The 14,973-nt window shown below is 37.7% G+C and overlaps 1 protein-coding gene across 2 annotated transcripts in view; it reads left to right on the top strand.

The window, feature by feature from the left end:
* Positions 1–13,802, top strand: part of slc15a4 (solute carrier family 15 member 4) — a 28,134-nt gene extending 14,332 nt beyond the window's left edge. For both annotated transcript variants that reach the window (XM_086173613.1, XM_086173614.1), the window contains exons 8-9: positions 1,387–1,545; positions 12,007–13,802. In XM_086173613.1, coding sequence (XP_086029739.1) covers positions 1,387–1,545; positions 12,007–12,161 — 314 coding nt within the window. In that variant the 3' untranslated portion in view covers positions 12,162–13,802. The remainder of the gene's footprint in view (positions 1–1,386; positions 1,546–12,006) is intronic.
* Positions 13,803–14,973: the final 1,171 nt, after the last annotated feature.

Genomic DNA, 14,973 nt, shown 5'->3' with positions numbered 1-14,973 from the left:
AGCTATAGGGATCCTTAAAATAAACTCTTCTTTCGCTCCATGCTATTCCGCAAGGCTTACTTCAAGGTAAATTGGATGACAGAATTGTGACATACAGTATGTTTGCTAAAATTGAATATTTCCCCTTAGCCTTCCTCTCTGAATAAATCTGTTTAAAACCTTGGGTGCCATTTAACTCATGCATTGCAATCTCCAGGCACACAGGACAATGTGTAATCTTTTGCATGTGCCACACCCAAATTTATTTTCTTCCAGGCAATGTAACTATACAAAAACTTGGCAAAATTATCCCATGTGTTGGTTTTATTAATTATGTAATTCAATTTTCCAGATATTAAACAGTCATCCCTTATATAGTGCCTTATACATTTCAAATTTCATGCACTTTTGTCAACCTTCTCTCATTCCAGTTTTGCTATTTCACTAAAAGGTCAAGCTTGTCTGCCTTGTGCTGGAGCCGTGAACACTCCGTTTATTATACTTTGAATTATTGTTGTCATAGAGACAAAAGTTTGATTTATCATGATATTGCATTGTTAGTCTTTATGGTTCCCTTTGCAGTGCAGAATGTGCCTCAGAACCTCCAGCAACCTTTGCAATCTCCCAGGATATGCATATCTATTGACCAGCATTTTTTGCTATCAAAAGGTTATCTTGGGATATGAACATGTGCGTTCTGAAAAAGGTCATTCCTATTTTCCACAGAGTAATAACTTGTTTGTTGTGTGCTAATGAACTAATGCAGGTATCTGTAAGGAAACTGTTCATCATGTTAATTTGTGCTATGAAGCCCCCCCAAAGAAGGTCTCAAAGAATAAACATATTCAATAACAGCACTCTAATCTCTCTTGACAGATGTAGCTTTAGGGCCTCATTTGAAAAATCACATGTTTGAGGTGCCATGAAATCATCAATGTCAGCTTTTAGTCGGGCATTTAGTCTCTGGCAAAATTGTGTCCCCCCACCCCTCCATGACTTTTTTTGTGTGTGTCATGCCCACCTTCTGAGTTCTTTTCTTTATTCGTATCTTAGTAAATACCAAGTGACATCTTTTCCAGAAATTACAGTTTTTAAAAGTTGTGCCGAACAATGGCATAGCCATGGACATTTTGCTGCCAGGTACAGAGGGACTTCGGTCTTGCACAAAGTATATCGAAAAGAAAACATTCACAGTCAACAGAACCCTCTGTGTTACAGTTATGCATAGCAAATGTGCAGACAGATGGAACCAGATAACTGTTTTTCTCTGATTGCTGCAGACCATTACAGACAGTATGTAAGAGGCATTGCACCAGTCCAGTTCACAGCATGTACCCTGTTCGCAATCTTTTTTTTGTCATGGCATTTTACCAAAAACCAATAAATGTGTTTACTCTTTTTTTGCAGGTCTTGAATTTGCCTATTCTGCTGCCCCCAAATCTATGCAGAGTGCCATCATGGGGCTCTTCTTCTTTTCTTCTGGGATTGGCTCCTTTGTGGGTTCTGGTTTGTTGGCTATTGTATCCCTCAAAGAGATTGGCTGGATGTCCTCACACAAAGATTTTGGTAAGACATGTAACTTGTATTACTCCATAAAAAGCTAATGTGTTTTCTGTTTCACCTGTCATCACCCTATACTGGCTCAATAAGGGTATTTGAGATAATATAGAATAAGGAGCAGTCATTTGGTTGTAGTCCTCTAACTGATGTGTGTGCAAATTCATGGGAGGCTTCTGTGGACTTACCTTCCCTTTTGTTTAATTTACATAATGATACTGTGCTTTTATGAACTATCTCCAATACTGAAGTAATTGGTCTTTACCTATACTTTGCACACATCCACCTCAAATAAATGTCACAGTTATCAAGCCTTCCGTACTCTGGAGTGGACTATTGATGAAGCATGGTAATTCTGTCCGTGGACTTCTCATTGCAGTGTTGGTATTGATTCAGAGTACAGAAATATATTTTCCAAAGACATGTTGTAAAAATGTTTAGAAGAAGAAGAAGTTTATAAGTTACATTCAGAGAGGATAAGCAACCTGCTGTGCAGCTCTCTTGTTTTAAAATAAATGTTTTCAATAATTAATAGAGTTGTCAACTGAAGACAAAAGGTTTGTATAAATCAGTCCAAGTTGAAGAATCATCAGCAAGGTGCTTGTAGGAAATAGATGGGCTCCCAAGTGAGCTGAGACTCCCACCACAGATGTGTTTTTGCTTGAGCATGCGGTAAACATGTCAACAGTATAAATTGTTGATTAACAAACACCTAATTCCAGTGGCTATGTTGTTTTTTGGGATCATGATTGCAAAGAAAAACACTTGGCACACTACGAATTCATCTTTCAGTCAAGTAGTTTTACTTAAGCATCACTTAAACTGGATCCGTATCACCCCCAAAACTTTTTTTTTGTTGTTTTGATTTAATTTCAAAGGCCAACTAAAATAAATGGAACAAAACATCCTCCTGGCCACTGATTTTAAAATGCGTGACAGATAGCTTTGATTTTAAGTACAGTTGGGAATCATGCGGCTCGTGATTGTGGCTATTTTTCACAGTTTGTTGAATGTTAGCTTCTTCAAGATCTTGTTGCTCTCTCTGTAAAATGCATGCAGCTTATTTCCATGGCTCCAGGCAGGATGGTGTGCAGTAAACAGCATCTCAGTTGAGCTGTGCTGAGTTGTACTGAGCTCTACAGGCCTGAAGATAGATGAGCAACATTAATCACTGGCAGGGTGTCTGATTACAAAGCCCAGCTCCTCTTAAGTAAAGCTGCCCCCAGAGCGTTAACATGGAGATGGCACTGCAAACCTGGCTTCTCAGTGGGGGGAAGTTCAGCTCTTATGTCATGCTGTCACTGTGTTGCAACTTGCTTGTTTGAAAAGTTAAATAAGTCCAGTGCAGTGCTCCATGAAGAGGTAATCGTGTTGATGAGGAAGTTACTATCAAGTTTGAAAGATTTAATTTGGTTAAGTTGGCAGGGTCAAAGAGATACACACAAGATATCTCCTGAGTGATTTGAGTAGTCAACTATTCTGCAGGTCATTAGGATTTTATTGACTTGTCTCATACGTTAAACTATATGATAATTAAACCTGCTAAGAGGCAATTATGTTCCAATTGTGTAAGCAACTTACGTGTGTGTGCATGTGTGAGGGCAGTGTGTTCTTGCGTTTGTGGGCGAGTTTGTGCTTGTGTACAAAACATCCCTATGTGTATGGTACTTTTACCACCTTGATTTTTCTCAGTACTTTACACTGGATTACATTGAACCATTAACACACACTGGATGCTCCAGGGCTACCAAGTGCTACCAGAGCTGCCATGCAAGGACCTACTAACCAGACCACAGCCTGAGGGTTCAGGCTCTTGGCAAAAGATACTTTGGCACGGCCAACCTAGCAATGAAAACACACACGCACACACGCACACACACACACACACACACACACACACACACACACACACACAAACACACACAAACACACACACACACATACGTGTCTCGATCCAACCTGAGTCCTTCGTACTGTGAGGCTGGAGCGCTAACCCATGTGCCAGTGGTTTTATATGTACGGTGTGTGTGTGTGTGTGTGTGTGTGTGTGTGTGTGTGTGTGTGTGTGTGTTGTGTGTGTGTATGTACATTTATATATATATATATATATATATATATATGTATATATATATATATATATATATACATATATATACACATCATAATCCTCAGTGCAAGTGACAGCATACACTACATTCTTTATCTTACGTTGGTCCCGTGGTCTCTGATTTGGTGAACGCCCGATTAGGATAGCCACAGGATCTCAAGCCTTTCCTCATATGTTGTACCAACACAACCCTTTAAGAACCTGAAGGCCAAGGGCCATTCTCTTGAAGACAGCAATGTCTGTAATCTGGCCAGAGAAGGAAGATGGTTCGAGAGAGGAGTCAAAGAAGCCATCTTTGTGAAAACAGAAAAAACATTTAACAGGGGAGGGGTCCCCCGTATAACGTCGTACCGGGATCAATACAAAGACAGATTTGCACACACGGACCAGGCCCATCTCCAAACAACCAGGAGAAACTCACCACCAGAACCAGCCCCCGGTAATGTCCAAATGAGCCTCGGTTCATGTGATCCCACAGGTTTCACTCCTTTGTTTAGCTTTACCTTTGCACATTCTAATCCAGGTAATCCCGTAAAGTTGCTCTTTTGTTCCATTAGCATAACAACCATCGTAGACCTAGTTTCAGCCGATCAACTCTTCCATTTACACACCAAGCCACCATAACCTAAACTCGCCCAAAACCCTGGCAGTTATATTTGGAAATTCCCCATAGCCCATTCGAACTGAAGAAGCCTCTCAGATGAAATTCAAGACCTGTTGCTAGGACAAGAAGATTTCAACAAAACATAAAACTTTAATGTCCTCCCGCAGTCCAAAAACTTTCAGGAGGGTAACAGGAACATTGGAAAAAGTGTCTAGATGTGTGAATGAGAGAGTGAATGGTTGTTTGTCTATATGTGTCCCTGTAATTGACTGGCAGCGGGTCCAGAGTGTACTCTATACTCGCCCATTGACAGCTGGGATAGGCTCCAGCATCCCGGCGGCCTTAAGTGCAAGAAAAGTGGTTGATAATGGATGGATAGACATTTCTCAATGAGACAAATTTCAGTTTATCAAAGTCGGGCAACCCTTTGAAAGTCCCAACATTCTCTACCAAAAAGTTATATGTATATAGAGAACTTTTGTCATAGCCAAGTAGCCTCTGTTTGTCTCCCTGTGTGTCTACGCAGGATTATAGAAGGATGGACCAAGTGCCAAGAATGAACCCTTTCAATTTGGGGCACACTTTTCTTAAAATAGAGTTTTACATGACATTCATATCAGACATTATGGATTTGGTTTTGATTTTTGCACTTATTGAAGAATTTATTTTATTTTTTGTTGAATCTAGAAGAAAGTTTTCAGGAAACATCAGAGACCTTTATCAAAAGGCATGAAAAACACTATGAGGAACATAACGAGAAATGCATTTTTTTCCAGCTGCATACTTGGATATTTTTATTCTGATATTCACTGAATAGGTTTGCACAATTGTTGCATGCCTGAAACATTGCTGAAGGGGCAGAAGCCACATAGCTATGAATCAAACATACAAAACCCTCCTTGAGGTTTTTGGCAGGATCAAGATGTTTTCTGAGACTGTTCTACTCTGAAGAAGCCTTTGATTCTGAGAAATAAGAATCCAAAATGAAATGCTGAATGTATTGGGACTTCAACAAAGCTGAATACACCGGACACATATGTAGTGGGTGTGACTGCTCAAGCTGTTCATTTCCTTTGTAATAAGTTGGAGTTGTGACCTGTCAGAGGAGTTTCCCTGGACTGAGGATTGTTTTTTTCTTTTTTGTGGCAGGTCTACTTTCTAATTTATTGACGCAGAAAAAAAAATCCAAGTCCTCTCTGCCAGGACGTAATAGAAAATGTATAGAAATACTTTAGATGAGCCCTGGGTTTAAATGGGTTTTTCAATAACACATGTGTCCATAACATTTAAAATAGTTCAGTCAATCCAGGAAGTCATTATTAGTACTAAAATAGCCATTTTAGGTTTGGTGCGGCTGCCAATATTGAATTAGTTAAATAAATTACATAAAAAACTCCAAAGTTCACTTAACATTTAGCTAGTGTAATGGGTTTTAATGGCGAATTTATAACCAAGCAAAGCATCATCGAGACATTATGATTATGATAAATAATTAGAGCAGCACACATTAGTATCTTGTATTTAATCTTGAGTTGTTTTGAAGTTCCAGTTTCCCTGATATTTATTAAATAAGAGAGGGAACAAAAAAAACAGAAGTCCTGTGTCAAAGCAACACAACTGTTCACAACGGGAACTTTTTGAAGCACTTGAGAGGTGTTGGAGCACTAAGTTTCCCTCTTTATGGTATAGATTCTATTGTGAATAAAATGCCTACCAAATAACAGTGTAATAGTGTCCTCAATTTGACAACTTAGATAAATATTTTTAATAAAGGCTTACATCCATTAACTTTGTAGATACGATTGCAGATCACATCTCTGTTCATGAAGTTTTCAATGGGTTTTGTATATGCACCGTTGCAATCAGAAGTATTTAATCCCCTCACTTCAAACTGGCAAACGTCTGCACTTGACCTATAATTGAGAAGAGAGCATAACCAGATTCAGAAGATGTTGGATGCTTGTCAAGTAAGAACTTGCATTCAGCCAAATGTGGTTAATGACCCCTTGGCTACTTTTTTAGTATGTATATTTCCATCCCTATCAAAAATCTCACAGATTGTATTGCTCAGTAAATGCTCTGTGTCAATGATGGACATTAAACATACTGGCATCAATATGTTGTTTTAAGGTCAATACAATCTTCAAACTCCTCAGTCAAGCACAATAAAACATCTTTTAATATTCTTGACCAAATTAAAGAGATCAAATCAAAGATCAGCTGTTAGTCCTTTTCTCATGCATGTACTTCCCATAGAATATAATTTTTCTTCTCAGAAAATTGACTTTTTTGTCAATTAACTTCTAATCTTGCATTTTAATCATGTCTTTTCTCTGTGAATATGGTCATATGACAGGAAATAACCTTCTCTTTGACCAGTGTCCAGGTCTTGACTCTTCTTATCACTTGTGTTGGATATGTTATGACATTCAGAGTGAGTGACATTCGTACATCCTGCTCGCACGGATTTGGATCACATTCAGTGAAATGTCAATGTTTTAATGGAAGCCCTGAATGTCACAACTGGTTAAGTTGACAAAAAGTCTGTCAGTTACAGAGTTTGTGGCAAAGACTGTATTCAACTTTTCTTGAACATGGATCATTTTGACGAACGGGGACATATTCAGTTGTGTTTATCATTTTTAAATGTTAATTAAACCTACCCACATTGGTAACATTTGATGTAAAAAAAAAAAAAAAAAAAACAACACACAAAAAAAAAACTCAATGTTAATACCATTCATGCAGTTAAAATCTTTGATTTGATGCAATTAAAAGGACTCTTAGCAGGAATGGACTGTGCTGTTGATTTCTCATCTCAATAGCACTAAGCGGATACAATAAAAATGATGGCCATTAAGCTGTGTATCTTTGCTGCTGACAGGCATCTCTAAAGAAGGCTCAACTCCACTGCCTAACAAAAGACAGGAATCACCAGTCGGAGCAGAGGGTCTAAATCAGGTCAAATATTTCCCTATCAAATGAATAGAGGTAGCCAATACTTCAAATGTTGGATTTCCCAGCCCAGCAAACAATAATGGGGAAAGAAAAGTCTGCTTGCTTATAAAATCGTATGAAATAAGCACTCATTGAGACCCCTTTTGTGTGTGTGTGTGTGTGTGTGTGTGTGTGTGTGTGTGTGTGTGTGTGTGTGTGTGTGTGTGTGTGTGTGTGTGTGTGTGTGTGTGTGTGTGTGTCACAAGAATGGGAGGTTAAAAGCTAATTACCTGGCATGTTGTGGTGATTTGCTCAATCACAGAGTACATGTAGGCCACAGAATATTTTAAAATTTAAAACATAAATGCATTGATTCTTTATTTAATTTCGATATGATGCGATGGATGGCTTTGATTGCACAGAAACATGAAAGTATAGGGTCATTGCACTCAAGTTCTGAATTAATTGATCTTCTTTCAATTGTGAAATTGTTATTGACCCGTTTCATCAGGACTCTTGTGGTCTCCTTAAACTCACTTACAAGTAAATTAGCTTGGGGGTTCTATCACTCAAATCATAAACTTTTCATGTAAAGGACTTCCTTGAAATCACATTTCTGTCATTTGTGGACACAGCGATAGAAAACTGACCCCTAAAGATCACAACTGGAAGTCCCCCAGGAGAATCATGCAAAAGCAAAGCTTGTTCCATAATACTCTAGTCCAACTCGTTTGTACTTATTTCCTTTATTGCTGGAAATTATCCTTTAATACATCTGTCAAATATTTATGGACTTCTCTAATGATTTTCATGGCTAGTCCTTGTTTAGTTTTTCGCTGCTGTAATTAGCTTCCCCTATTTCTGAAAGGGTTCTTGTTACCCAATGAGGCCTGAGGGTTCGATTCTGAAAAGACTTAATGTGTAATAATTAGAGCAAGAAGAGTTTCAAAATTGAAACCTTGCACAATTGTCCAGGCTCCCTTTTTTATTCCTTAGGTCTAACTAACAAAAGACAAGTTTAGAAATGTATAATTAGGTTGAGATCCAGTCGTCTACCAGAGTGATCTAAATGCTGCAGTAGTTTTTAACTTTTTTTTTAATTTTATTTATTTTTTTACTTTTGAAGTAAGTCCCAAATTCTGATTTGTGATGAAGTGTCTAGAAGCAGGTTTGCAGTAATGAATATCTTCACTTTCAAGTGAATAAATCTTTAGTCCATGTTAAAACCTGAGTGGGACTAAAACAACATGAATATTTTGCCCTGTATAAATATTTCCGACCTTTCTCATTAGTTAATCATTCCTTGTGCTTTCTTTGCTATACTGCTTCATTAATTAATAGTGCTGCTCAAGACTCTTGTTTATTATCCTTTTAAGTGAATTATCGATTGAATATACAAATGGCCTCCCTGCAAGTGCTCTCTCTTTTTCTTCCCTTGCTCGCCTTCAACCACATTGTTTTTTCCACATCATGAATTATTCAAATGGTGCTTTGTTTTCAATCTATCCCTCTCAATTCAAACCTTTGACCAGATTAAGATGACAACAGCATAAGTTAAGAGTGTGACACGGGTCAAAATAATTTTTCCGATATCTTAGGATTTTCCATTTGCCAGTCATTTAATTAATGTATGGGCAGAACATCAGTCATTTGCCTGGCTCTCTCTTCCGAGATCAAAGGTTTCAAGCTATATTCTGTAAATGGCTCGCTGCACAACACATCGACAGAAGAATCAGTCCTGTGTGTTGTATCCTATCATCACTGTGTCTCATGGTTCCCCTCAATTTCTAATTATCAACAAAAGCCTGCACTCAGCAGTGCGATGCGGAATAGAATTTACTATAAGCACGGTGCACAGAGTGAGCGTGATCTGCTCCACTGAACCCAAGTGATCATGGAAAGCTGTGGGATCACTTGTTTCAAATGAGTTAATCCCTCTCTTTGATCTCCAGCAAAGGACACCCTGTTAAATCATGCACAAAAACATGAAGGCTTCAATATTAGCCCAGAATACACTGTATCGCAGCTGGTGCTAATACTGAAAGGTGGGTGTTATTGTGGCCTTCTTGGAAAGAAGAAAAATGCATGTTTAAACAACTGCAGGTACGAGACGGTTCGGTTTATAGCTTATTATCTGCGTTTATACACGTTGCAAGGAACATTAAGTCAGGCCAGACTATGAAAAAAACTACATATCATGATGTAAAACAGCAGATGATAAGTTAATTGATGGAGTTCTTAATATGATACCACATCTATATTCATGTTAGATACACAGCAGCTTGTTCTTTTTTTTAGGTCTGATAGAGTATTGATTCAACCTTTTATGAATAATTTCAGTAATTATCTATTTTGGGGGGAATTATTTTCTATTATTCAGACCCCATGTTGTTCTTTGCCGTCTCTCTGACTAGTTTCTTGGATTTCCACAACCTCATGTAAATGTATATCAAAGATTTATCAATATTTCGCTCTAACCTTATGAACGGCATTTTAGCTAACATTATTTTAAAGCACCAATATTTTACCTCTCTACTGTTAGTCTGCTCCTTTTTTCAGTTGCATGTTTTTTTTTTCATTTACATTACATTTAAGAAGATTAAGACTACTACTGTTTTCATTTTCAGCATCCATCTCTGAACACTTTAATTTGAGCTGATAGAGCAAAAAAACTCAAGCCAGCATGTAGTTCAGCTTCCCTGTACTTAGTGTAAGTTTGAAAGTGTCATCACAGAACTTTGCAAGATGTTATTACAGATGCATATCTCTTCTAAATCAGTGGTTTAAGCAAGTTGTTTTACTTCATTTAAAGTATTTCTGTTCTACTGTGGTCCATATGGTCAAACTCAATAGAGTAACGTTATTTTGTATTTCAGTATGATAGTAATTATCTACATTAAAGATAGTTAGACTGGACTGTTCCAGCATCTTTTAAAAGCATTATTACTTTTAATTACTAAGTGAGAAAGGTTTTAAACATATGTACCGGTATGTACATATGTTTCCCAGTGTTTCTTGACTGACCTGTTCTATGACCTGAGCATAGCGCGCTCTTCACAGGAACAGAACTCCTTTGATACCTAAATTTTAAGGGGAATACCTGGAAATGTACAGGAAAAGTACTTGGAACGAACCTCATGTTTTGTGGTGTACTTCAAGAGAATACCTTATAAATTCTAAAATATTTTTATCTAGAGGGTTCAATTTCAATTCGACCGGACCAGTCCTGCTGGAAGATTCAGCATTGAGCTGCAATTTTATTTGGTGTGCAGAGGCACTGTAGCTGTATGATGTGATGGTGTTAAAGCCTGTTTTTGCTTTTTGCACATCCTATGGAAACCATGTATGTTGCATTGGTATCTTATTTAAAAGTTTATAAATTTCACAGTTCTAGATTGTGCGGTACATTTTGATTAGAGATTTTCAAGTAAGGGTTAATAATTAATCTAAGAGCGGCATTCAGAAAATAATCAAAATGACCATCTGTAGTCAGCAGAGGCCACTGCAGCTTTGTAAACAACATAATGGTCCTGTAACAATCATACATTCTCTGCAAAAAATCTAATAAGATTCATTCCAAAAATGACGAAGTAGAAGTAGAAAATCAAATTAATTAGAATTTTAACGCACAATATTTAGCTCATAAGCACCGCCACGCAGAATCCCCCAATCCATTAAAAAGGTAGAATTTGAAATATCTAATTAAAATCAAGTCAGCCTCTCTTTCTGTGGCCCTTTATTCAATGTGACAGCCTGTAATGGATAAGCTAATAGGAGCCTCAGAAAAAAGACTGCTCTGGGTCTTCACATTTACTCTATTGACAATAACGTGGTTTGTTAGATATCAGTAGCACTATCCAGTCGTGTAGCTGATCCTCACCTAGCACTTGTTACATAAACTGAATTCATGTTTTTCAGTATGCTGCAGTAGAGGAAACCTTTATAAGCCTTGCGAATGGAACATGGCCATTTCCGGCAGAATTACAATTCTCATGAAGTTGGCCACATGCAGCTGGTCCACTCTACATGCTCATGAGTACATGAGCTACCTGAATGCCAGAATACTTGTCATTATACTTAAAAACTGCGGATAATTTAACAGTCATTAACTTAGCACAGTTTTTGAAATCATAGCGAAGGCAAAAAAAACCCAAACAAACAAAAAAACAAAAACGTAAGTGCAGCTTTTAACTTGAACTTGCTGGCTGCCTTATGAAACAATCACTTGAGCCAACAGAGCTGTGAAAGTACCATGGACCATCAAGATGTATAATTAATCAACTCTGTAATTTGCTTTCTCTGTTCGGCTTCCCCTCCGGCTTTATACAACACATAGTGAAGTTCTAGCAAGTCATAGGAAGCATCTTTTTTTTTTTCCTTTTAATTTCATCCTGTTCCCACAAGGAAACAAATCTTTCCTTTCATATTGATGAAGACTCCCTGGCAAAAATCATTACCAACAGTGCCTCCCTATTTATGTCATTGGAACTGCCTTTTTTATCAACTCTGAAGTGTGAGGTCAGGTAAGCGTCTTCATCTTCATAGGACAGTGGAGAATCTTAATTCCTGCCAGAACTGTGTTTTCCAGCCATTCCCACGTTCAACTTGCACATGTCAAACACAAGCAAAATACTACTATTGTTCCTGAGCCTTTGCCTCGCGGTTCTTTTAATGTACCTCAGTTATTATTCACAACTGTTCTATTCTTATATTTCTCATGCAGCTTTAATTTTTTTAATGTCAACTTAAAGCCTTTCTTGCATATCAACTGAGGTGTCCTGCTTTCCAGCGTCACACAATTACTTGTTTTCTCTCTCTGTAGGCAACATCAATGACTGCTCTCTGCACTACTACTTCTTTCTCCTGGCGGGGATTCAGGGCATCACCTTGCTGGTCTTCCTCATTGTCTCGGTCAAGTACGACAAACAGAGGAGCAGAACAGGGAGCCAGAGGCAAAGGCACGCCTCCTCATCTTGACAACACCACAGGTTGCACGTTGCTTTCACCACACCTGCCTTTTCCAGTCCAGCCTTTGCATCCAAAGAGCCTGTAGAGGCACTTGCCAGTCAGATCGCCCTGAAGAGTGGGTAACTTCCTTCAGAGCAAAATGTCAAACATCTCACTGTGTGCTTGTGTTTAGTGATATTGGTGTAGAATTGGTCCTTGGATTCTCTAACCTTGTTTTTTTTTGTGTACAACAAATAATACTGCTCTTTTTACGTCGTCGGGTGAATGGATGGGTACCACTTCAGGTTTTTCTGCTGCACCCCCATAATCTTGTGCTTTTACTCTGTTGCCTTTTGTGATCTTCTGCACACTTGGTGGTGCCGTGAAAAACACATCATTTAGTTGTTATGAAATTTTATTTTTACCTTTACTGTTTTTTTTTTAACTTTGTTTTGCCATGGCACTTTTGCTAACCACTTTTGTTTTTGACATTGATATGATAGATCAGTATGTGGTGAGATATGTAGAAGATGTCCAGTTAGATCTAGGACATCAATGGATTGAATGTACTTGTTTGCCTTTTTACTTAACTCTTTCACCTTTCGGTTGGACTCTCAGAGATATTGTAACACATTGAATGAGAAATCTGTTTTAATGCTCTTTTAACCAAATTCCCAACATTAATTGGTTTTTGAACGTAGAATTAAGATAGTGCTTTTGTTGGAGGAGATAGAAAATAACCACATATTTGTGTTTGATGATTATGCCCATATATCAATAATTTCTCACATTTGTTTCTACTATGGGCGATTACACTCTGTAAATCCACATAAATCCACAATAAACGCACAGGCAGCACCATGCATGAACAGTGATAATGCCACATGCTGAAATACTTCACAACTGCTCTGAAGCTTCAGAGAAGATTAAATATTTTGGTAAAGCGGACAAATAACAAGTCAGTTTGACAAACAATTTCCCCAGGAACTAATTAATTCAATCAAACTTGTAATCTTAAGTATCTCTCAAAACATCTGTGGCATTTAGGTTTTCCATTCAATAACAGTAACTATGTCTCGTTATGTCCATAACCAGTAATGCTAACAATGTTCACTCACAAAGACAGTATTTCTTACGATGTTTTTTGCGGTGGTTTTATGGTTCTGTTGTTTCGCACAAAATCTTAACATAAAAGCTTGTTTTTGTTGTATTTATTAGACTGTCATCCATTTGTTTATAGCTTTATACTTTTAAGGAAAAAATAAATGTTGCCAGTGCGTTGATTCATCATATCCCCTCAGTATTTTTTTTCATCAGGTACAGATTTCCTTCAAACTAAGAAAACTCAGGAGGTGAGGAATGGTGTCAGTGATTCTTGAGAATATAGGATGGCCTCCGAGACCTCAGATCTGTGTTTTGTTGTTTCGTAAAGGCCGTTAAAAATGGAAGCTGGCGGATACATCATCTGTGTTATTTCTGTCTGTGTTTCGGTGGCTGAATAAATGAGTCGATATTTTGTTGTAAATCCAGCATACACTCGGTTTGTCATCAGTCATCCTGAAACGATTTGTTAACTGTATTTCAGGGTTTCCTTCTGTTTTCATTTAGTACCAGAACATTTTGTGATAAATCTGTTTGTTGCCATTGAAGTATTAAAAATTGTCAACTGTGTTTTGGAGTGTCTTTAAACAAATCTTTACACAAATTACATATTCCCATTTTGAAATATTGACCCAGCCCATTTATTGATTGTTGACAGCTGTAATCAACCTGTGTAGCTGTACAGTAGCTGCATTTTCATTAGACTTCCACCCAGATCCCAACAGTATTTAAATGATGAAAATTGTTTTTTTGAGTGTATGTTTTCAGAAGTAATCAAAACAGGTCAGGCTCCAGACGATCAAGATCGAAAGTATGCTTGCCGGATTTAATCTATCTATTATATATTTAATGAGAAAAAATATACACACTGTATGTACACATATTTTACCCTTGTGTCTGTGCACATTAATCATTAACAAACATTTTGCAACATCAAAAAATGTGAGTTTGCTATGAAATGTCATTGTAGTTCTTTATTTTGAATTTTTGCACTGGGGCAACCTTGTTGTTTACATTTTAATCATAGATTGGGCCTTTAAACCCTGATGTGATGCTTTCATGATTTGGGTATGGGTTTCCAGGCCCAAAGGCAAACTCAAAGTGTAGTGGCTAAATTATTTATATTACCAAAAACACACCCTGAGGCATGCTGTTAGGAGAATAGTTTCAGCTGCAGCAGTGTTAAGCCTCATTTTGCCTTCCCAATGGGAAGGCAACATATTTCTTCCTTGTTACATCAGAGACAAATTGGAATCAACACGTCATCACAGATCATTCTTAAACACCAAGGCCCCTAGCAATGAGAATGGGAAAGGGCCACTTCCTCTTTCATTTAGTCATAGAACCCACATAGCCATGACTGAACAGACAGTTTGATGTTTGAGACCAATACATGTGCCCCTGGGTCATAATTCTAGTGTGGCGGCTAGTTTCTCATGTTGAGAGAAAATTCGGACCCATCCAAGTTTAGAGGCAGAATAGCAAGGCAATAATACTGTATGTACTGGCTTTCCAATATTTCAAGTTGATTTATTGGCTTGGATAGAAACAGCTGTACCTCAGAGAAACCACTTTCTGCATACAATTATACAGCCATTTCTTCTCTTGAAGTGTAATGTCATCTACCAACAGGCACTATACACGATGAGTTTGTCGTTTGTTATTGTAATGTTTCCTTTGTAACAAAACGTTCAATATTTTGAAAGAGGTTCAATTATTAATTGAAATATTTAGAAAAAAA

Source organism: Fistularia commersonii, chromosome 26, assembly GCF_037954325.1.
Source record: "Fistularia commersonii isolate RoL2024-O1a breed Wild chromosome 26, RoL_Fcom_v1.0, whole genome shotgun sequence".
Lineage (NCBI taxonomy): Eukaryota > Metazoa > Chordata > Actinopteri > Syngnathiformes > Fistulariidae > Fistularia > Fistularia commersonii.
Note: the sequence above shows the minus strand (reverse complement) of the source record. Positions and strands in the feature narration are given on the sequence as shown.